Here is a 25,616-nt window from a genome sequence, read left to right as displayed (position 1 = left end):
TATCCATCACTTCTGAGCACAGGTTCACTCCGTAGTTTTTTTTTCATTTGCCTAGAAGTGACAGGCACGTTGTCTACTTGATCAAAGTAGTAGATGTTACCCTTCGAGCAGTCCAAAGAACTGCCTGGTAGTGGCAATCTTGAAAGTCCATTGCATTACAATGTAGACTTGACTGTCGGTACTTTAATAGTGTAAGTATATGCAGACAAAAGCAACACCCATCTTTGCATTCTACTTGCTGCCAGTGATGGAATTCCTGTGTGTGGTCCAAAATGGTAGTGAGTGGACAGTGGTCTGTCAGCAGCATAAACTCTCTTCCACAAAGAACTGATAGTATTTCTTGCATTGTTTCATTGATCCGACCACTTCTATGTCTTGTTGTGGCGTAACAGCTTATGTAATGGTTTTAAAATTATTGCCCAGTTTTGGGCAAAGCTTCCATAATAATTCAACAATCCTAGGAAGGAATGTAACTGGTTAATATTCTGAGGTGCAGGCATCTCTAATGACTTTAACCTTAGATGATTTGTGGAGGCTAGTGGTGCCAATCATGTGTCCCAAATGCTCAATGGAGGATCTTCAGCCCATAGTCTTCCAATCTCTGGAGAGTAGCATTCAAGTTTTGAAGGTATTGCTTTTCATCTCTTCAGTGACTAGGATGTTATCCAGATAGCCCTGGACTCCGCTCAGTCCACTCCATCTGATCCATTGCCCTTTCAAACACTGCAGGAGCAGATGTGATACCAGTATGCACACTTCACAACCATGTTTCTGTCAATTACCTCAATTTTCTTGCGCAAAGCTAGCTCTATAAGCTGCTTGCAGGTTACTCATGTCCACCTAGCCCATTTGTCTCCGTAGCACATGTGAATGTTTTCCTTTTATCCCTACTTTTCCTCGGTTAATTTCTTTTTGTTGTGTATTGGAGACATGGTAAGCGGGACAGAATATGGTTAAAAATGAATGGAGCTTTATTAATAGTATGTGGTGATCTCCATGGCTGCTGTTTTTCTCATTCTTTCCTGCGCTAGGTCTATTACATCACTTCCAATGCATACATTAATACCACAGAGCTCCAGTGAGCCAATCGGAATAAATTCAAATACATAACAGTAATCTCTTGGACAATGGGACTCTGACTGTGAAAGGAATGTGCTTAGATGTAATATAATCATGTAAGCAAGGTAACTGGAATTCATGAGCTATGACCATATTTGGGTGACTGGGCAGTTAGAGATAGATGATCATGTGCCAATCCAGCTAGCCTGAATGCTGAAGCATCTGTTTTCTCTGCAGACCAGTGTTTAAGCAAATGAGATGCTGAAGAAGCAAGACCCTGTGTGTGTTCTTGCACTCTCAACATCCAACTTTCAAGTTTTAAACCCTGTCTCCTGATTCTTCTTGTGACGATACATTTGCTGCAAGCAGAGACCTTTTTAAAGAATTCAACCCAGCAATTACTGTTTCCGGAAAAATAGCTAAATCCTCCATTTGCATCTTCAAACCACCTCCAAACCCAGAAGGAGCACTAAGTTTAAGCTGAAACCAGCCAGGTCACCAAATCTCAAAAGCCATGGGCCCTTTAACTGTACTAGACTCTAAAATGCTTAATCTATCCCCCCACTATTTGTACGTGTGTATTTTTCTTACACTAGGTTAAATACAATAAATACTGAAACTCAAGGAAACCTTTTGTCTTTAATAGTCACAGCATGTAAGCAGTTAAACACTCACTGAATGGCAAACATTTTTTTTTAAACCTGTTGCGGTCAAGTGAGGAGGAAAAGAACGGAGCAATTCCTCCTCCTCACTCGGTTGTAACAATATTTATCAAGGTTGCCAATAAGACTTGCTAACAAATGTTTGTTCGGTAAATCATTGATGGATAAGTTCAAAGATCACTTCTCAACTAAAATGCTATGCTGCACTAAATATTTGGGCATGCCCAGTAAATTCCATCATTTTCTTAGACAACTTAAATTGGTGTGTTAGTAATGTTATCATGAACTTTAACCACCATTAATTTCATTAAGAAACAGTAGCTGGATATTTTAAAAATTTAAATGTTGCTGTGATATATTTACTAAGCCATTAAAGCTCCCATGTGATTCTATGGTTTTAGAAGGGTTTAATTTCACTCATCTAAATTCTTATGGAAAAATTCCCATGTTCTTTGATATAAATTCTTAAGTTTGTTTGAAATTTCAGCTTTTTATATTCATTTCTCAACTATTTATTTTGCTCTCTGAAAAATTATTAAAGTATAAAGTTATTAGTACATTTTACTTCCTTTGTTGCTATCTGTGAAAATTCTTCAATTGCTTGGCAACTTAAACGCATTGCTCTATGCCTGCTGATTCCTTAACTTGGTGCTAGAATCAAGTTAATAAAGATTCCACAGAATCTTTCCACAGAAATTGCTAGATCTCTGTGGGCAGCTTTTCCTGAGGTCAATGACAAATACCATCACTTTGCTACTGACCACAAATTTTGGCCCATTGTGTAAAAAAAAAGGCTAGCATGACACTGTTCTATGATGGGCTTCCCTATTTTACAGTGAAGTCAGTTATGGAATAAAGAAACATCCAGTCTGGATGGAGTAGGTTTGATGCCCTCGGGTAGACTATAAAATATACAATTTTATGACTGAGTTGTAGTACAATATGGCATTATTTTGAAGGATAGTTGGGAAGTTCTTCCCTGGCCAACATTTTTATACCTCAACTACCATTAGTGAAGAAAACACGCAACTTAGTCATTACCACATTGCTTTTTGTAGGATCTTGTGTGCAACTTGGTTGCTGCATTTCCTTCATAACAACAAATGAAGTAGTTTAAATGTAAAGTGCTTTCAGGTGTCCTGAGTTCCTGAAACTCTGTAAATGCAAATTTGTTCTATCTTTTGTTGGACTGTGGCCTTGCATCATTCCTAATATTATACAGGAGTATATTCAAAGTGAAGGTCGCCTACATGTTATCAGAAACTCGTGGGGTTGCTTGCATTTCGGTATTTGGATATGTTTGGTTTTTGGGTGTAATATCCCTACTGTATTGGGTATAGTTAGGATGAATAGTAGTGACTTGTGTAAATCTAACTAGTGAGGAGTTGGAGAAAAGGTTTTGTGCCACTTGGTGTTACATTAAACAGTTTGTGAAGCAAGGGAAAGCAGCCTCTGGAAGACCAGACTTGGCACTTATAGCTGTAATTACAAAGACTTGCTGAATCCAATTGGATCAGATATCATTACTTGTCCAACTGGGAGCATTTCCTTGGTTGAACTTGATTCGGGTCAGAAGCAAGAATTCTCACAGCAGCTGGGCACAAAGTAAGGCAAACAACTAGACTTTCCGCAGTCAAGGTCGAGTCCAGTTGGTGAGGTTCATGTTGGCCTGGGTCAGGGACTTACTGCACGAATGGTCAATAAGGTTCAAAAAACCTTATTGACCATTTTTGGGCAATGTCTTGGATGTGTTCAGTTTTTGGATTTGCGAATAATGGGTACTTGACCTGTATAGTAAGGAAGTACTAATGTCAGAATATATTGTAGTTGCCTAGTCACAGCTAATATTGGCTATTTGCAGTGAGCTCGATGCACAAAATATTTTTTCACATTGTTCCTTTTCTTACCATAGATTATCCTAATGATTTATAAGGAAATGAGTTTGTGCCAGTTATATGACATTTTAAAAATTCGTGAACCATATTGACTTGAATGCAAGTAATTTGATAGGCTAATCGAAGCAGAATACCGAGATGCTGGAAATTTTAATTTGATGGGCTACTTTGGTTTGATATCCTAGATTTCCATTGCACTCTTACGGCTAACCTGAATTAAATAATTGGCTGTATGGAAAATGAAAAAATCATGCTGATATATTTAAACTTGCTTTTGATATTGTTTAAAGCCTACTATTGGTAGGAGGGAATTAACGCCTATATACTAATAGTCAACAATGTAGCTGATCTACGAGTGCTCAACGCTGGTATTTGACACTAAAATGGCAAAATATTTCAGATCCTAGTGCAAACATCTCCAAACTTCACAAAAGGAATCACCCAAAGTTTGTACAGCTGTTAGAATGTACGTTTGACTGAATTACAAAACAAACAACTGGAATGAATTATGTTCTTGGATGTGTTGAAATAGAAATTATCTGCGTTTAGGAAGCAAAAGCTTCTTTACCCACTGTAAGGACTCGGGAAGCCCAATTGCAAAGCAGCATAGTTTATTTGCAAGTAAAACCACTACCGTGGTATATACACACTAGTCCCTTTTCTGGGGTGACCGTTCAGCAGGCCCAGTCCTTGGTCTGCCTTATAAAAGGCTCAGGTAATGAGTTCCAGCTGGGCAGGTCACTGCCTGTTACTAGGGGATCTCGTACTCAAACAAGCCCCTGAGGGAGATCGAGCAGTGATTCCCCATGGGCCTCGTCAGAGTCCTCGCATCCACTTGTGCCAAAATGTGTTTCATTTCTAGAATCCTCTTCTAGATCTATTAACAAGTTGTACATATTTGGAGATTCTGCACTTTAAGTGCTGTTTAAGAAATGTGAAGAAGGAACTGAATTCAATCTACCTAATCAACATTGGTCACATGATGCAAATGGCATATTGACAATGTGGTGTTTTAATTCGTTTTCTGCATGCATGTGTGTATGTATGTGTGCGTATATTCTATATATTTCTAAAATACCTGGGGCAGTGTATATAAACAATCATGCGCATAGTGATTTAAACAATCAATTTAAAACCCTATAGTGGGCTAAAAACTTTGAAATTAACTTTGAGTAATTTGACGGATTCAGGATTAGAAATTAAAGAATTCAAGATTGCAATAGTAATTTGGTGTTCTCTAATAGTCTTGAGCAACTGCAGTCCATGTGTCCATGTGTATCTGCAGTGTTGTTGGGGAGAAGGCTCCAGGATTTTGACCTAGTGGCAGTGAAGGAACAGTGATATATTTCCAAGTAAAGATTAGTGAATGGCTCTTGGGGGAACTTCCAGGTCCTGTAATTATATGCTGCCCTTGTTCTTCTAGATGTGGCTAAAGATTATTGCTTGTTCCAGAGTCAACCAGCGAACAGGTTATAGCAAAACAGAAAATGCAGGAAAAACTCAGCAATTCTGAGAAACTGTTAGTGTCCAAATGAATCATACGGACTTGAAATATTCACTTAATCTTTCTCTCCACAGATGCTGCCTGACCTGAATTTTTCTAGTATTTTCTGTTCTCATTTCAGATTTCTAGCATCTGCAGTATTATGCTTTTATTTTGGAGAATGGGCTGTACTGGACCTGGTATTATGCAATGAGAGAGAATTATTATAAACTCATAGTAAAGGCACCCTAGGTAGCAATGATCATAAAATGATTGAATTTTCCATTCTGTTTGAGGGAGAGATGAATGGGTCAAAGAATAGTGTTTTAAACTTGAAACTAATTATGAAGGCATGAAAATAAAACTAGCTAAAGTAAACTGGGAAATTCGGTTAAGGAACAGTTCAATAGAGATGGAGTGGGATATTTCAGAATTTGCAGGATACATTCCGAGGGGAGGACCCACCATCCGTGGTTAACTAAAGTTAAAGACAGTATCAAACTAAAGAAAAGGCTATTGGTAAGTCAGAAGATTGGACAGAATATAGAGAACAGCAAAGAATAATAAAAAGACTAATGAGGAGAGAAGAATTAAAGTAAGAGAGAAAGCTAGCTAGAAATATAAAGAATGATAGTACGAATCTCTATACATGAATAAGAAAGGGGTTAACAAAGAAAAGCATTGGTCCTGTAGAAAGTGAGTCTGGGGGATTAATAATGGAAAGTAAAGTGATGGCTGCTTGATTAAACAAGTATTTTCTATCTGTCTTCACTATAGAGGATACAAGTAACATCCCAGAAATAGCTGTAAATCAGGAAATGAGGGAGGAACTCAGGAAAATTATAATCACTAGTGGTATTGAGCAAATTGTTGGAGTTGCAGGCTGGCAAATCCCTGGGTCCTGATGGGTTTCATCCTAGTGTCATAAAAGAAATGGCTAGTGAGATGGTTGGATTTAGTTTTCCAAAATTCCATAGATTCAGTGAAGGTTCTATTAGATTGGGAAAGAGCAAATGTAACTCCTTGTACCTGAAAAGGGAGGAAGACAGTAAGGGCGAAACTACAGGCCATTTGCTTAACCAGCAAATGTTAGCTGTTATTAAATGTGTTTATAGCAGGGCACTTAGAAAACAATCAGGCAGAATCAACATGGTTTTGTGAAAAAAAAAATGTTGAACCAATTTATGGGGTTCCTTGAAGGAGCCTCATATGCTGCAGATAAAAGGGAACTGGTGGATGCACTCTACTGGGATTTCCAGAAGCAATTGATAAGGTGCCACATCAAAGGTAATTGCACAAAATGAAAGTTCATGATGTAGGGGTAACATACTGGCATAGAATATTGGTGGCTAGCTAAGAAGGAACATTTGGCATAATTGGGTCTTTTTTTGGTTGCAGGACATGACAGATGGTATGCCACGGATTAGTGCTGGGGCCTCAACTGTTTAGAATTTATATAAATTATTTGGATGAAGGTAGTGAAAGTGAGGCTACTAATTTTGCTGATGACACAAAGAAAGTAAGTTGAGGATGTAAGGAGGCTACAAAGAAAGGTAGGTAAAGATCTGGCAAATGATTATAATGTGGGCAAATGTGAAATTGTCCATTTTGGGAGGAATAAAAGAAACCTATTATCTAAAAGATTATCAAGTTCTGAGGTGCAGAGGGATCTGAGTGTCCTAGTGCTTGAATCACAAAAGGCTAGTATGCAGTTGCAGCAAGTAATTAGGAAAGCTAACAAAATGTTATTGTTTATTGCAAGGGGAATTGAATAAAAAAGTAGGGAGGTTTGAAAATGTGAGAAGTTTGGAGAAGGTTTACTCGACTCATACCAGGAATAGGTGGGTCGCCTGATAAGGAAAGCTGGACAAGCTAGACTTGTTTAGAGTTTAACTAGAGTTTAGAGGAGTAAAAAGGTGACTTGATTAAAATCTTTAAAATCCTGAGGGGTGTTGACAAGGTGGATATGGAGAGACTGTTCCTCTTGTGGGAGAATCTAAAACTAGAGGTCAATGTTTAAAAATAAGGATTTGCCGATTTAAAACAGCGATATGGAGAAAGGTTGTGTCTTTGGAACTCCCTTCCTCAAAAGGCAGTGGATGCAGTCTTTGAATACTTTTAAGGCAGAGCTAGATAGATTATTGTATTGATAGGCAAGGGGGTCTCAAGTTATGGGCATTGGCAGGAATGTGCAGATGAGGCCACAATTTGATCAGCCATGATCTTATTATTTGAATGGTGAAGCAGGCTTGAGGGACTGAGTGGCCAACTGCTGCTTCTGATTTGTACGTTCCTATGTCATTGGTATGTGGAACTCTCTTCCCCAGAGAATGGTCAAGGCAGGCTCATTGAATATTTTAAAGGTTGAATTAGATTCCTGATTGTCAAGGTAGTTAAAGAGTAAAGATAAAGTCACCGTAGTCCCAGATGACCAACTGGTATGGGAATTGAACCCGCGCTGTTGGCATTGTTCTTGACCACAAACCAGCCTTCTAGCTAACTGAACTAACTGAATTAAAGGGTATAGTGGATATGAAGGAAAGGCATTGAGGCAACAATCGGATCAGCTATGATCAGCCTCAAAGGGCTGAATGGATTACTTCTCTTAATTCATATGTTTGTATGTTTTCAGAACCATAATATTGAAAAATGTTCTCCAAAGCACCAGCATGCGTTTTTTGCCTTTAATCTTTTTAGTAGACCCAATTGATCAGAATTATTTTTTGGCTCAATGCTAAGAAAATCTTTTGCCTCATAGGCGCTATATTTCGTTAGTACCATTGGAGATTTAAAATCTAGTAATTGCATGTTTTGTGTTTTCTCCATTTGAAGGAGAAAGTAGTGCAGTGATTTAGAAGGAAAAAAGCTCAATGATTTTACATTTTAGTGATGAAGGGAAGATGTTAACCACTGAATTGGAAGCTGCTCAACGATTTAGTGGGGACACTGATATCTGCTGTTGACATAACTTTCAATCTGGCGCCATCTGCAGGGGACCTATGTCAGGCAGCAGAAGTGATGCCAGCCAGCAGGCTGAGCGGATTCTGAGCAATTCTCAGAACAAACAAGGGAGTAAAAGTTATTGATTATTCACTTGTAATCATTTTTACAGAAAGTGAAATAACGATTGGAATCACACATTGCATGAAGGTTGAAACTGAAATATCATGAGAAAATATGGAATGAAGAGAATGATATTTATGTAAAATTGGTTTCTGAGATCCAGAGATGATGTTTAGTAATTGATTTAGTCTGTTATTAATAGTTCAGTTGCACCTCATTCAACAAAACTTTTTACAGCGACATTTGTGCATAAAAAGTTGAAGTTCATATTCAGTCATTGAATGTGTTGTTTGCATCTGTGAAGATTGTGTCATGATGAGTAGGCGTGAAAAGAATGGTTTCTCTCTTTTTAAAAATGGACAAAGGCTCACTCATCAATCTCCTCGAATGTGATACTCCTTGCATTGTATGAATATTCAGCCAAGCCAAGACAAAGAACTGGTAGATGAGACACCTACACCAACCAACTCTGGACAAAAGCAGAGCCATTGGAACTCCTCATCTCCAACATTGTGCTCTTGGTTCCACAGTTATCTACTTGAAAAACGGCAGGATTGAACAAGGGTCCTGAAAGGCCATGTTAGCTGTACGGCTCAACCCAAAACCACCGTGACATGATTGAGGCATAAGCTGTTTGAATTGCTTTAGGTTGTGTCTTCAGATGTGACTTAACTCCAAAAGAGAACACTGGACTGCAGGCTAGCAGCCCGCCCCTGAACTCCATCTCTCTCAAAGTCGGATCTTCAGAAATAATCCTGTATTTTTTCTACAGGGTGAACTAATTCCCAGAATGCAAAGATACTTTGCTGCATCTTCAACTGCCTCAACCAAAATTCTTGGACAAAGTCCCGAAATTCTGCTCGACAAAGCCACCTGTAAAAACCTTAATTGGACACTGGCTTACTGAACTCTACTCGCGTGAATTAATGCCACTACCTTTGATTTTTGTTTTAAGTAACTTGCATTCTGACTTTCCCTTTCTCTGCCTTTCTACTTCGTATACTTGCGAGTATGAATGTGTGTCATGATCCATCTCTGGTTTTGAATATGTTAATAAATTCTAGTTTTGTTTCACATTAAAGAAGTTGCTGTGGGGTTACTCTTAACATTGGACCCCATAAACCACTATTTGGGAAACACATCACAGCCCATTTCAACCAGGGGAATGATACTAAGGGAAACAAATTAAAACTACTATTTTCTCAGGTGAAAGAGGAGAACAATAATTCAACCCACCTCGTCCTCGTGTTGTAATAATTGCAACAATGCACCTTGTGGAGTAGCAGGATGTTACTGACAGCTTCCAAATTTCTGTGTTTAGCTCTGTGTGGATGTCAGAATTTGCTGTCAGTGTGATACAATAATGGCAAATATTGACAGTTTCACAGTCATTACTGCAGCAAACTCGGGTCAATGCATTTCTTAATCTATGAACTGAGTCAAATGTTAATATTCAAGTTCAGTTGAGTATTGGAATATATATTGTATAGTCTATAAAGGTTACAAGTTACTTTTCTTTGAAACTGATGAAAAAAATTGATCTGAAAAATTCCGATCTTCGGATTATCTTTTTAAAGAACTTAACGTTGTAATTTATTTTCTTGTAGGTTCAAGCATACAATGATGTGCAGCTCTCTCCAAAACTAAGGACCAGTCAAATGATGCAAGCCACTGAAAATGTGTTTTTTACCAGAAAGCCTAATGTCAGCAGTACAAATCTTGAGAATAACTTAGCTAGTCTGACAAACTCCGGTAAGATGTTATTTGAGATTTGCTGGCATTGTATTAAAATCACAAGGGAAGATTAGATGATTTTTAAATGTTGCCACTTTCTCTTATTTTCTGGCTCATTATTTCCATGCTATTTGATTTCAATTCTTGATGTACCCATGTTCATAATGGAGCTTCTTTATCCACCAACCAATCTTTGTCTTCCTGAATGATTGCAACAACTCTTGAAATAAACCCTTGCATGAAACACCACCTTGTTACATAGATTGTTACTACCAATCTTGTGACTGACGTAGATCAACCCGAGTTCATTAAAGAATAAATCCAATAGCAAAAGATTAAATTCATTTCATTTGTCTGGTAATTCTGTTTATTTTTGTTCTTGGCTATACAAGATATAGTCTAGAACATGCTTTGGGACAATGAGGCTGTTGAGCAACATGTAAAAATTAGGGGGTTATGAGTAGTGGGAATTTGGGTGTTGAATAATTTTCATGTGCTTTATAATAGTGCAATTGATTGTGTTAATTAACTTGGTATGTTGACTTAGGTATGTGATGTAGTGATTTTTGTGACAATGTGTAACATTGATGATATAATGAAGGGTCAGAAATTGTTCTTCACCCTGAAGATGGAAAGCCTATCCGGATTTAGAAGTTGATTTTTGTTTCCTTTTTTCCACTGGGCCCAATTTAAACAAAAAATTGATGAATTAAGCAAATAAATACTGCTGTAATTACCAAAAAAAAGAGCAGAACTGGTTAACAGATGGCTGCTGACTCATAATAATATCTCATTATTTCAATAGCCAAATGGAAATAACTTGGATCAAACAGCCATGTTAGAAAGTAATCAGTGTACTCACATCTGTATAGTGATAAGGGAAGGTGTAACTGGGAAGTACTAACCAATGACAGCACTTTTTAAAAATCACTTCATGGGATGTGAGCATCATTGGTGAGATCAGCATTTGTTGCTCATCCTTAAATGGTCTTGGGAAGGTGGTGGTGAATCTTGAACTGCTGCAAAAAATCCTGTGTAGATACACCCACAGTGATGTTAGGAAAGGTGGTCCATGTTTTTGTCCTAGCAACATTTAAGGAACAGTACTTGGGTTCCAAATAAGGATGGTGTGTGGCTTGGAGGGAAACTTGCAGGTGGTGATGTTCCTATGAGTCTGCTGTCTGCTTGCCCTCTAGGTGGTTGTGATCGTGGGTTTGGAAGGTGCTGTTCAGGAGGCTTGGCGAGTTGTTGTATTGCACCTTGTAGATGTTGTACACTGCTGCATTGTGCATGAGTGGTGGAGGGAGTGAATATTTAAGGTGGTAAATTGGGTTCTAATCAAGCAAGCTGCTTAGTTGTGGTTGTTGTCTAGTTTCTTGAGTGATGTTAATAAAAGGGTGTTATTTAATGGAGAACAGCTGCAGAATTTCAAGCTGCAGAGGGATCTGGGTGTTCTCGTGCATGAGTCTCAAAAAGTTAGTTATAGTGAAGTCAGGAACTGGCCCTGGCAGAACCTGAGCATTGAGCAGTTTATTGCTCTGAAAGTGCCATTTGATAGTACAATCAGCTATACCTTTCATCACTTTGATGATCAAGAGTAGACTGATGGGGCATTAATTGGCTGGATTGGATTTGTCCTGATTTCTGTGGACTGGACGTACCTGGGCAATTTTCTGCATTGTTGCGATAAGATCAAAGGACGAGCAGAATTAGGCCACTCGGCCCATCGAGTCTGCTCTGCCATTCAATCATGGCTGATATTTTTCTCATCCCCATTCTCCTGCCTTTTCCCCATAACCTCTGATCCCATTATTAATCAAGAACCTATCTATCTCTGTCTTAAAGGCACTCAATGACCTGCCTCCAGCCTTCTGCGGCAAAGTGTCCCACAGATTCACCACTCTGGCTGAAGAAATTCCTCCTCATCTCTGTTTTAAAGGATCATCCCTTTAGCCTGAGGTTGCACCCTCTGGTTCTAGTTTTTCCTACTAGTGGAAACATCCTCTCCACGTTCAGGCCTTGCAGTATCCTGTAAGTTTCAATAAGATCCCCCCGCCCCCCCCTCATCCTTCTAAACTCCAACGAGTACAGACCCAGAGTTCTCAACCGTTCCTTATACGACAAGCTCTTCATTCCAGGGATCATTCTTGTGAATCTCCTCTGGACCCTTCCTTCGATACGGGGCCCAAAACTGCTCACAATACTCCAATTGACTGACCAGAGCCTTATACAGCCTCAGAAGTACATCCCTGCTCTTGTATTCTAGCCCCTTTGACCTGAATGCCAACATTGCATTTGCCTTCCTGACTGCTGTAAGTGTCAATTTTGTAGCTGTACTGGAAGAACCTGGCTTAGGGTACAGCTAGAGCACACGATTGTGGGTTACATGACTGAAGAACACAAATGAGGCCACTTCTCATTGTAGAGGTCGAGGTGTTGCACTGGAAAGGGCCAACTAGACTGTGTCATACCCAAAGGAGGAGTAAGGAAATTAGTAAAGAATTCCAAATGCCAATTCTGGTAATTTTGCCACTGAAGATTGGGCATGTCAAGGATCAGATTTTCTTTTGACTTTCATACAGTCCTATGTGTATATCCTCTGATGTGCCATCCTTTCTTTGTCTTTGTTTCTGGTATGGTGGTTATTTGCTCTTTCTGTGGCTTGCTCTGCACTTCAGTAAGATCATGGCTGATCGAATTGTGGCCTCAACTGTACTTTCCAATCTGCCACCCATAACTGTGACTCAATTCAGGCTTGAATATATTCAGTGACCTAGCCTCAGCTGTCCAGCCATGAACTCTTAATGATTAACCACTCTCAGAGAACAGATTCCTTTTCACCATCTTAATTTTTAACTTTAATGAGGCCCCTTAATTTTAACTTGCAACCTCTAGTTCTAGAATCCTCTGAGAGTGGAAACATTCTCTCGACATCAAATGCCCTCAGAATCTTGCATGTTTCAATAAGATCACCTCTAATTCTTCTGAACTCCAATGAGTGTATAGGCCCAAATTTCTTGACTTTTCCTCATAAGACAACCCATTCATCCCTGGAATCACCCAGCGAATCTTCTCTGAACTGCCTCCAATGTAAATAAATCCCTCCTCAAACAAGGAGAACAAAACTGTATGCAGTATTCCAGACGTGGTCTCGCCAATGTCCTGTGTAGTGGTAGCCAGACTTTGCTACTTTTATACCCCATTGCCCCTTGCAATAAAAACAAACATTCACAAAATTCACGTCAAAACATTCACGTCCACATCCCATGAATTGAAAAAAGTTTTATTTTACATAGGGTGGAAATAGTATTTCAAACTTCAAGTAAATCTTGCTCCACGTTTAAATTGTTAGCAGTAGTTGATGCCACAACTAGTAATGGTTGATAGTGGAATTAGACTATACTTATGTGGGATTCATCAGCACAGTGGTTTAAGAAAAACATTAGGTGGCTCATCCTAACCTACTGCAGGATCTGAATAGTACCTGTGCTTGAACTGGCATTCTCCCCTTAACTTTCACATCGAACTTCCAATTAATGGCTTGAGACTGAAAATTGACCAGCCAAAATATAACTACAGCACTAGGGTAGAGGCTGAGTACTCTGATGAGGTGCTTACCTTTTGACTTCTCCATCTATCATCTGCACTGTTCAAGTCAGGAGTGCTAAGGAATGCTAGTCATTCATCTGGATGGGTGCAGCCATAACAACACACAACTCAAAACCAACCTGCAGCGGTCTAAAGCAGGTCTCCATCATTGGATGGGCATGAAATGCAACTTTGCTAATGTTACCACGCCTTTAGAAACAAAAAATTCCATTTGACTTACTGCACTATATATTCTTGTAAATGACTGCTCTGCGCAAAAGTAATGTTAAAAGTACAGTGGAGTTTTAATAAAATAACATTTAACTGGGCAATATATAAAAATTGTTTAAAATGATGATCTTGAGCTAAGTAAAAGGAGTAAGTTTATTTTTAAAAAGCTGTCTCTCCCAAGGATTTTGGTGTTCAATTCTGTTATATGAAAGCTGTTGAATGCAAAATTGATGACCTGAGTTTAATATCCTAATGCTGGATGAAATTCTAGGTAAAAGCTGAAGATCAATTGGACACAAACATTGTATTGTATCCTGAGCCATATTTTTTAGTTGCCCTGACTTTTCAGCAGACTGAATTAAGTAAACAGGTGAAGTTACTTAGAAATATTGTAGGACAAAACATAGAATAGTTGAATAAATTCCAAAGGTATTTTCTTTGACCTTGATTTACAAAATGAAAGCAGTAAATTTAAAGCTTTTTCTTTTCTATGGCAACGTTCTGTTTGGCTAAGGGACCTGTGATTGCTGCTACAGAAACCTTTTTACTACTGGTTCACTTTATAGGAGAAAGATCAATTAAACAGAACTTTCAGTGCTTCAAGTTAATTTCATGTGAACAGTACCACCATTATGGGCCATGCTCTTTTTTTTACCTGTTGTGCTTGACCAATGGCCTTATGACTTAGACTGTCCCACAAAGCCAAGCTGACGCTATGAAACATTAATGATTTTCGTAGAAATAGAAACCTACAGTCCAGAAGGAGGCCATTTGGCCCATCGAGTCTGCACCGAGAATCCCACCCAGGCCCTATCCCCGCAACCCCACATATTTACCCTGCTTATACCCCTAACACACACATCCCGGGACACTAAGGGGCAATTTAGCATGGCCAGTCAACCTAACCTGCACATCTTTGGATTGTGGGAGGAAACCGGAGCACCGAGGAAACCCACTCCAACACGGAGAGAACGTGCAAACTCCACATAGACAGTGACCTAAGCTGGGAATCGAACCCGGGTCACTGGAGCTGTGAGGCAGCAGTGCTAACCATTGTGCCACCGTGCCACCCCATTTTACCTTTTATATGTGCTGCAAGAGGATATGATATTTTTGCGAATGAACCAAAAGCAACTGGAATTAAGTTTTTTGTACAATGGCAGTGATTTCCCTGAGGAAAAACTTGTGCTCTTGATTTAATCACTGTATATGTACTTTGTAGCGTTATAGTGCTCAATTCTCTCTGAAATGTGTAAGTAATATGCAGGGAGTAAGAGATGTGTAGGGTTTTGGAAAGCCAAAACAATAATATTGTTGTATTCAGGTGAGGTCACAAATCACAGGAATAAAAATTAGACCCCTAAAATGTGTTTTGTACCTGGAGATTATTGCATTATATTTAAGTTCTCATTTTGGTATGCTTCAAATTTGTTTCTCATTACTACCAAATCGTTATCAAGTATATTTTTTTTGTATCTTGTCATATAGAAAAAGGATCTGTTCTATTGTTTTTAAACCCATAAAATTCTGCAGTTTGTTTGGATAATATTTGGAGCCATCTTAAAATTAGTTAAGTTAAACCTACTCCCATAATTTTGCAGTATAACCTAACAGCTTTAAGATTATTTTACCATTTTATTGGTGCAAGTTGTGACAATCCATAAGCTGTTGTGGCAACAGTTTAAGAGACCTAAGCTTTATTATTGTGATTTGTGACGTCATCAGAACACATTGCATTGTTTGGGGCTTCCAAAGCCTTGTATATCTTTTATTCTCTGCACATTAGTTGTATCTGCTCAAGTTAGATAAAAATCCGATATGCTTTTAGCGACAAGTACTTCAAAGTACTATTACGGCGTGCAAGAATGAAAGGTGTTCTCATGAAACAAATACTGACTGTTGAATGTGCATTCATTTATATGTTGCCAAGCAGCCTGTGCATCAGTAGTGATATGGAATGTGAGGGTGCCGGAAGTGCACTCTTGCATGGCTACAGTCACAGCATGTAACAGCAATAGAGTATTGCAGTAATAAATTGTTTCAGCTGTTACCTGTCCTCAATCTCTCACAACCATACAATATATATGGCGTCAGGTAATGTCACACGGACGCTGGCACATCAGCCTGCTTATTTTTATGATAATATCGCCGACAACTGGAAAAAGCTTGAGAAAGAATAGTGTGATTGCTAAAACAGAAAATGCTGGAAAATCTCAACCGATATGACATCATCTGTGGAGAGTCAGGATCATTCTCTATTCTCTCTCCACAAATGTCTCATGTGCTGAGATTTTCCAGCATTTTCTGTTTTTGTTTCCGATTCCAGCATGCTGCGCAGGATGCGCCTTAATGGTTGGTCTGTCCATCCAAGTCAAAGAAAATCCAAGCCTACATGTTACTGAATCTGACAGGCCCGGGGGCTGTGGAGAAATTGGGATCTTTCGTGTTCCAGGAGAGGAAGACAAAGATGATCCTGAGGTACTCCTAAAGAAATTTAAATCTGCATGTCTGTAAAGAAACTTAAGCATGGATAGACACGCTCTCAACACTGCTAATTAGAAACTGAAAGAATCAATAGTCTGACATCTCATCCCTGAAAATTCTGACGAGTGCGAATTACGTGCTCTCGCTGACTAACTTGTTACAGACTGTGTAATGTAGGGAATACACAGCAACAACTCCGTAGGGGGAATAAAAACAATTTTGGAATCTGACATTAATGTTTGTATGTTGAATGAACAATCTGAGAGAAGCACTAAATATGAAGAGAAACTGAAGTATTTTCAGTACTAAACACAGCCTGCTCAAACTGCAGCGACCAGCACCTACAAAGAAGCACATGCTCTGTTTTTAGCAAGCACTACAATAACTGTGTGGTAAATGTTTTAGATTAAAGCCATATCAACCAGCTACTCTCACAAGATGTGCTGCAGCCTGTTACCTCCCCAAAGCTCAGCATGTAAACAAGTGAATGAGCTGGAGATGAAACAAAACCTTGAACCCCTGGAAGCATTCTACTGTGAAAGCGTTGACCTCCATCCCTAAAAAAGATGAAATATTCACAACACTCAACATTGCTTACAATAACACCAAACTGAAAGTCAAAGTTGATACTGAGGCAAAATGTATTGGATTTTTTTTTTTGAAACTGTTGCTGAAGAAAATTGCTTCACTTAATTCTGCAAATGAACTTTGTTGCATATGGTGGACAGGCTATATGCACAGAAGGCAGTCAGCCTGGACTGTATGCAGGGCAAGTTTCAATTCCACGTAGTCAGGATGTTGAACCACTGCTGGATTTCCCTGATGGTATTAAATCCTTGGGTTTGATGGACGTGCATACATGCAGCAGCAAGCATCTCACAGATGCAGGAATATAGAGACCTGATTGACTGTGATATTGGGAAGCTGAATATTATGTATCATGTGAGGCTGGATGATTCCGTGTCACCTACTGTCTGCACTCTAAATTACTCCTTGCCATGAAACAGAAAATATTAAACTAGATGAATCCACGGAATGTGCCTCTGTAATGGTAGCTACAGTGCAGAAAGATGGCAGAGTCAGAATTTGTATTGACCCAGTTCACCTAAAGCATTTCCGAGACCTCCCCATCCAATGCAGACAGTTAAACAGATCATTGCAGACATGCCCAGTGCCAAGGTCTTCATCTTAGATGCTGGAAAATCCCACTTGACGAAGAATCCTTGAAGCTTAGGACATTCGTGTCTTCAGCAGGTAGACACAGATTCCTGTAAATGTTCTATGATACCTCCACTGGTAGTGAGGTCTTCCAAAGGTCAATGAGCAGCTCTTTGCAAGGCAACCGTATGAAATCAGGGTTGATATCCTAATTTAGGGATGCACATGGAGGAGCATGATGAACATCTGTGTTTGGTCCTCGACAGAATCAGAAGCTCAACTTTACTAAATGTAAATTCAGTGTCCTTGAGGTGCCCTGCGTTGGCCCACCTACAACTGCTGATTGTGTGACCCAGAAAAGGCAAAAGCCAAACTGCAGGTGTCCACTCCTGATGACCAACATGCACTGCCGTATTTCCCCTGTATGACAATTTACCCATCAAAGTTCATTCCATGCTGCAGTGAAGTGACTGCAAGGGCATCACCACTCCAGCAGGATGCAGAATGGTGCTGGTAGGAGCACCACAGCAGTGCATTCAACAGACTTGATCACCTGCTTTCAGCCCCTCCAGTGTCTGAAAACCTGTAATGTTGTCAGCAGATGTGTTCCAGTACAGGCTTGAAGCAGTGTGCATCCAGAATGGTTTTTGCCTTGAGGGCCTTCACTGACACTGAAATTCGTTATGCCAGGTCAAGAAAGAACCCACCACTGAGCATGCTGAGTATGACGAGGGCATTGGTAACATAGCAATCCAAGTGCTTCCTTGTGGAAGCTGCCTGCAAACGTATTACACATTCAAGCAATTCGCAACACCATATCAGTCGCAATGTGAAGGAAAATATATATGCATGTTTGTCAGCTGGGCTACTCATTTTTTTTGTGCTTTTCAAAATGGACAATTGCTGTGCTGACAAGATGGCTCCAGCTCATCTGCTGTGTTCCAACAATTTTACATAACAAAGGCTAATACTTTAAATTTTTGGAATGTAATACTCCTGGTCCAGAACAAATGTTCCGACCCCGTCGTCTCTCTTCCTCCCTCTCTCTCTCTTCCCCCCGCCCCCCCCCCCCCCAAAAAAAGCTGCAGTGTCTTATTGTCAGTGGAACTGGACTCCAACAATTAAGGCTTTGATCTTGCATGAGAACAGAACTCTAGGCAACAGCATGTGCTGTCTACCAACAAACTGGTGGCAGCCAAAAGAACTCTGGCCCTTATCATAAACTACTGGAACCTTTTAACTTGTGCCTCCAGACTAACTCACTGTGTGCCTTTGCCCCATTGAGGCAGTCTGCTCTTAAACGACAGATCATCCGACAATAAGTCAAACTTCTCTAAATTCTGACGCATGTGTTTCTGTGTGTACCTGTCTGGGAATGGACGGGCATGCAGGGAATTGAGACAGTTTAAATTGAGCCTTCCCCTGTCCGTGGCAATCGTGCTGAGCTAGCTTGCATTGGCAAAAGAGCGTCCCCATGAGCTCTGCACATTTTATACATAAGGGATTTGATTTATTATTGTCAGGTGTATTACTATACAGTGAAAAGTATTGTTTCTTGCGTGCTATACAGACAAAGCATACCATACATGAGAAGGAAAGGAGTGCAGAATGTAGTGTTACAGTCATAGCTAGGGTGTAGAGAAATAATAAAGGTTTAGAAACGTAGAACAAGAGTAAAAGATAGAATTAGAAAGTATGCTGGGCACAGCTTGCAAGAAGTTGCCTCGCTCCAGTGCTATCTAACAGTGTGGAATAGACACCCAAGCAACCAAGTGTAGGGCAAAATGAACAATGTGCTACCTTCCATTGTTCTCTCACTGTAGCAGGTGTACTTGACTGGAATGGGGAAACAGCATCGGATCCTTGCTGATTCATTCTCAGGGTGCTTTGAACTTGATCACTTACCTGACAACAGCACTACAGTAATCCAGGAACTGAAGAGATATTTTGCTGTGCATGATATTCCACAATGGCTAATGACAGACCATGCCAGGCAGTTTGTGTCCAGGGAGTTCAAAGACTTTGCACACAGGGCTTTGAATATGTTACAAGCCGCCCCCTTTATACATAATCGGATGGCTTGGCAGAGCATGCAGTGGTTCAGGAAAACAACACCTCAAAAAATGACTGACAACTTGAGACTTTTATGCTGCATTGTTCAATCTACGCAACCTGTCAAGGGAAGTTCTGTGCTCACCTGCACAGAATGTTCTCCAGACGCAGCAGGACCATGGTCTTTGTTGCCAACCCCTGCGGCAGCCTAAAGTGGATATGAATGCAAAGAAGGCTGTTGTGAAACAGCGGCAGAGGGAAGAGCTACTACAATAGCAATGCTCACAAACTCCTGTCTCTGAAGCCAAGCCAGATGGTCAGAATGCAAACTATGCATTGCTGTGACAAACTGATTGCACAGCCATGTTCCCCAACCCAACAGCTACATGGTTGCCTCAGATGGTGCCATGTATGGTCAGGAATCAATGTCATCTGTTTCAGATACCTGAGCAAGCCCAGTTAAGTGTCACAGAGGCTGATACTGAGTTTGCAATCCATCCATCCCTCCCATACCAGCTGAGACAGAAGAAGCCCTTCCTGCTGCCAATGTAACAAAACTCTGCAGCTACCATGCCCACCCCAAGCTCACCTGGTGCTATCTGCCATGTATAACCTGGCAGCCTCCCAGGGCAAGTCAATTTGTGTGACTAAAGCTCAGGGTGCTGAGCAGACCAAACCCCAAGTTTAAGGACTATGTACCAACCAAAATATATAATGTGCTGTTTCTGGAAAAGTGGGTGGGAAAGATTTGGGCTTTGCACCAGTTTCTGTTCCAGTTCCTGTTCTGTGCATTCAAGTTGTCCTTTTTAACTGCCGTTCTTTATACTATTATTTTCATGCAGTTACAGTTTGTCCTAACTAAACTGGGGAAGATGTAGAATGTGCATTCCGGTATATTGCTAAGCAACCTGTGCATTGGTAGTGATATGGAATGTGGGAGACGGTGCTGGAAGTGCACTCTCTGCAATTACAGCATACAAGATCAGTAGAGTACTACAGTAATAAACTGTTTAGGTTTTTACCTGTGTCCTGAATCACATGCAATCATACAACATAAACTGCTGACCTAAAAAGTTACTTAGTTTGATTTTTGGTTCAGTTATAGAAACTTATTTCATGTTCTTCTGCTTACCAATTTTAATTTTTGGAATCAACAGACTTTAGTGATAAAATATATAGGGTGTTATAATTCCATTTTAAACTTACTATGATGGTTTTGAATCTTAAAATGAAAATAGTAATTGCACAAAGTTATTGGTGTATACTTGTAGTTGTACTTCAGTGGTAGCCACAGTGCTTACTTCCACACTGAGAGAAAGTAGCTCTCTATTTCGCTTAATTCTGAGACCATATCAGATACTGAGTAAGTTTGCATACCAGAGGTATAATTTGGCAGTGGATATTGCTGCCTTTATTATTGAAACATACTTTTCAAATCAATGTTTGTTTAGCGTTTGAATTTGCTGTGCACAGTTGTGGCCGTCTATAGAACAGTACAATGATTTCCATGCTTTTCGTTTATTTTGATCTGTTAATCTTTGTGAAAGAAAAGAAAGACTTGCATTTCCATAGGGACTTCCATGCTGCTTTGATCCCAGCTGATACTACTGGACAAATCCGATCCCAGGATAGAATCTGGCTTGATAGTTCCAAACATTTATGTTCCTGTTTAGATACATAGATGAACTCAAAGAACTGACAATGAACTTTTAACAAAAGAATAAAGCATTTACTAAACAAAAGATTAACTATATTATACTACTCCTTCACCTCAGCTTTACCTTTCATAGATATATGCAGAATTGTAAGGATCTCACAAATTACAAAATCTATCTAATCCTCTAATGTTCCCAATAAGTTCATGCAAACCAATAGGCAAACTGGTCAAACACACTACACTCTGAAATCAAATGATAGATGCCACCTAAAACAACTTCTACGGATTTCTGATCAATTCCCCTCTCACTCCCCAGATGCTTGTCTCACTGTGCCAACTGGTCTCACTGAATTTCACATGAGGGCTTCCAATCTCCACTGTCAAAGAACCCGCCTTGATATCTTCTCCCAAACCACACTTTCTCGCGTGGCCTTTACCAAAGATCCATCTCCAGGATTTCAACCTTCTCTGCCGAGATCACCACGTGCATTCAAACTTCCATACAATCTCTCTGGTACACTTCTGCTTCATAGACTGTATCAAGGTGTCACCAACCTTTTGGTCACCCACAATATTTGGCTTCTCACATAGCCTACTTCAAATCTGATTTTTGCAGCCAGATCTTTAATTCAGTGCCCTTTCTCTGCTTTTTATTTGAATTCCCCTAAGCAAGGCCTTGCCCAGATTTCTGCCCTTCGTTCTCCTGACTTAGCTGCCTTCCTCAGACATTATTTTGCCCCATTCTCTGGTTTCCACGACATTTCTTTTTGGGAAATCTGCAGTTCCCTGCCTTGTGTCCAGCTTGTCCTTGCACTAACTTGCAACTAATCCAAAGTTCTTTCTGTCCCTGGGTGGCCCCTGGTTGCTAAACAACGGCCTAGTTTTTCTTTAAACCTTGTTTGCTTTCATGTTGTAAGTTCTCATACCAGGTGCCTGAACCAAACTGAAGTAATTAACCCTTTCAAATACAGAAACACAAAATTAAACTGAAAGCTATACTTTGTTTCTAGTACTCTCAGATACAAATATAAATAACTTAAAACTATTACTATTGCCTGACAATGTACTGGTACCTTTTTTTCGAGCCAAGTATGTACTTCTTGAAGTGCAGTCACTGTTGTGATGTAGGAAACGCAACAGCCAGTGTGTACACAGCAGGCTCTCAGAAACAATATGATAATGACCAGGTAATCTGCTTTATGATGTTGATTGAGGAACAAATATTGGCCATGACACTGGGGATAACTCACCTGTTGTTCTTTGAAATAGCACCAAAATTTCTTTTATATCTTCCTGAGAGGCATTAGAGTGCTGGACTAAAATTTCAAGTTACATTAGGATGCCAGACTAGACCCCAACAATTTTTCTATTTTGGCGTAAATGTGAGGATAGAATGCTTCACTCCAGGAGTAATTCTGCTGACAAATTGGGGATCTTTTATAGTAAAACTTATTTAATAACTCAGTTTAAATATATATAGAATATGAAGCAGCTTAACTATTAACAGTTGAACAATATATAAAAACAATTTAAAATTTAATTTCTAGCTGTCTGCTTCAGTTCCAAATAAGTAACATTCCTCTTACAAACTTAAAGGCTACTTTAAATACAGTTAGCGACTATAAATATACTTGTTATAATAAGTGTAGACAGTCCTAAAGCTTAGAGTTTCAAAGCAGCTTGTGATACGGTCTTCAAACAAACCCCAGCCAGAACTGAAAAGCTGTTTCTCTGCTACAGACCTAACTCCTTCCATTAACCTCATCATGTGACCCTGCCTACCTAAACCCACATTCCATTACTTTAATCAAAAACCTCAGGGGTCCTTTTTTTGTAAACAAAAGCCTATTAAATCTATCTTAAGTAAACACTACATAGCAAAAATAAGTAATTATGCTACTCTCCCAACATCTGAGGTAGGTGCTGGCAGACACACCGGCTGCCTGAAGAAAAAAGCTGAATTTTAAACATTCCCCTTGAACAGGAGAAAATAATGTATATTTATTTATAATTGCACATGCATCATCAGAGAGAGCAGATTAAATCTCCTTTTGACAGAGCAACACCCTCTCAGTTTGCAATATCTTTGTTCTCAAATCCTGAAACCTTGAGACACAAATGATGCTACCACTGAGCCATGGCTCTCTCATTTTTATGAAATACATACTTAGCAGGCAAAGCTATTTTAATGTAATTCCTGGGTTAATCGAATTTTAAAAATGTATTGCAGTGTACTGTAAAACTAGTGACCCTCATTTGTATCTGTCGAAGCAGTGCTCTATTCTGCTTGAAAATATAACATCCTTACTATATCTTTGTAATGAATTCGAAATAGATCAATATATTGTGAATTTACAATGTACTTGTATGTATTCTTTGACGTACTTTGAAATTGTGGGCAAAGGAAAATTTGATAAAGGTGTTCAGGGATTACCTTTTTGTGGTGGGGATGGGGGGCAAGGTGGGTGGCTGGAAGATGAGTTAACTAACCCAATTTAATACGAATAAATTGCAACAGAAACTCCATATATCTTTGAAATGTTAAATGCAAATTAAATAGGCACTCCTTTAGACACTATTGTGATGATCTCAGAGCCAAGCTATTTGATAAGCAGCAGGAAATAAAACAGGCAATGAATGAGCTGCCAATCTCAAGCTGAATGGTGAAAACTTATCTACGTGCTGAATTGAAAAAATGCTTTGATCTGAGTGATCTGAATTCTTCAAAGAAACCAAGCTTCACTTCAAATGAATCATACCTCGACAATCTATATTTCTCAGATGTTTTGTCTATCTGCCTGCAACTACATTTTTAAGTATTGTGTAGAGCTTCAAATACCCATGTTATACCCAACATAAACTCAGTTAACTTAGAGAGTCATAGAGGTTTACAGCATGGAAACAGGCCCTTTGGCCCAACTTGTCCATGCCGCCTTTTTTTAAAACCCCTAAACTAATCCCAATTGCCTGCATTTGGCCCATATCCCTCTATACCCATCGTACCCATGTAACTATCTAAATGCTTTTTAAAAGATAAAATTGTACCCGCCTCTACTACTACCTCTGGCAGCTTGATCCAGACACTCACCCCCCTCTGTGAAAAAATTGCCCCTCTGGACACTTTTGCATCTCTCCCCTCTCACCTTAAACCTATGCCCTCTAGTTTTAGACTCCCCTACCTTTGGGAAAAGATATTGACTATCCAGCTGATCTGTGCCCCTCATTATTTTATAGACCTCTATAAGGTCACCCCTCAGCCTCCTATGCTCCAGAGAAAAAAGTCCCAGTCTATTCAGCCTCTCCTAACTCAATCCATCAAGTCCCAGTAGCATCCTAGTAAATCTTTTCTGCACTCTTTCTAGTTTAATATTCTTTCTATAATACGGTGACCAGAATTGCACACAGTATTCCAAGTGTGGTCTTACCAATGTCTTATACAACTTTGACAAGATGTCCCAACTCCTGATGAAACCAAGCATGCCGAATGCCTTCTTCACCACTCTGTCCACCTGTGACTCCACTTTCAAGGAGCTATGAACATGTACCTCTTGATCTTTGTTCTGTAACTCTCCCCAACACCCTATCATTAACTGAGTAAGTCCTGCCCTGGTTCAATCTACCAAAATGCATCACCTCGCATTTGTCTAAATAAAACTCCATCTGCCATTCGTCAGCCCACTGACCCAATTGATCAAGATCCCGCTGCAATTGGAGATAACCTTCCTCACTGTCCACCATGCCACCAATCTTGGTGTCTTCTGCAAACTTACTAACCATGCCCCCTATATTCTCATCCAAATCATTAATATAAATGACAAATAACAGTGGGCCCAGCACTGATCCCTGAGGCACACCGATGGTCACAGGCCTCCAGTTTGAAAAACAACTCTGTACAACCACCCTCTGGCTTCTGTCAAGAAGCCAATTTTGTATCCATTTAGATACCTCACCCTGGATCTTGTGAGATTTAACTTTATGCAACAACCTACCATGCGGTACCTTGTCAAAGGCCTTGCTAAAGTCCATGTAGGCAACATCAACTGCACTGCCCTCATCTACCTTCTTGGTTTCCCCTTATTTTGAAAACAAGAGTTTGGACTTAGTACTTCAAACTTTCACAAAAACTACCATATACATCAAGCATTGTGTATAACTTGGTTACTTTTATTTTTAATTAAAGAATTTGCAGAAGAATTATAATGTTGTTGATAAATGTAACTTGCTGTCAGCCTAAATCTATCAGTATTTTTAATTATAAAGAATTTTGATAGGAAATAAAGAAGGAATGTTTCCTCTGATCGATGAGTCAAAGACGGAGCCAACAATTTGGAATTTTCACCAATTGAGGAGAAGCTTGGGGGAAATTGCTTTACACACAAGACTGTTGGAACATTTTTTTCAAATGTAGTCGTTCAAGGTATGTGCGCATCACTGCGAGCATTCATTACTCATCCCGGACTGCCTTTGAGACAGTGATGGTGAGCTGATTTCTTGAACAGCTGCAGTCCATATGTTGTAGGGACAAGTCATTGATTGTACAGGATAGTACA

At 39.6% G+C, this 25,616-nt stretch overlaps 1 protein-coding gene across 3 annotated transcripts in view; it reads left to right on the top strand.

Annotated features, from left to right (window-relative positions):
• togaram1 (TOG array regulator of axonemal microtubules 1) overlaps positions 1-25,616 on the top strand; it is a 105,244-nt gene that overhangs the window by 12,856 nt on the left and 66,772 nt on the right. For all 3 annotated transcript variants that reach the window (XM_078234163.1, XM_078234164.1, XM_078234162.1), the window contains exon 2: positions 9,770-9,914. In XM_078234163.1, the coding sequence (XP_078090289.1) occupies positions 9,770-9,914 (145 nt within the window). The remainder of the gene's footprint in view (positions 1-9,769; positions 9,915-25,616) is intronic.

The sequence above is a fragment of the Mustelus asterias genome, chromosome 18, assembly GCF_964213995.1.
Source record: "Mustelus asterias chromosome 18, sMusAst1.hap1.1, whole genome shotgun sequence".
Lineage (NCBI taxonomy): Eukaryota > Metazoa > Chordata > Chondrichthyes > Carcharhiniformes > Triakidae > Mustelus > Mustelus asterias.
Note: the sequence above shows the minus strand (reverse complement) of the source record. Positions and strands in the feature narration are given on the sequence as shown.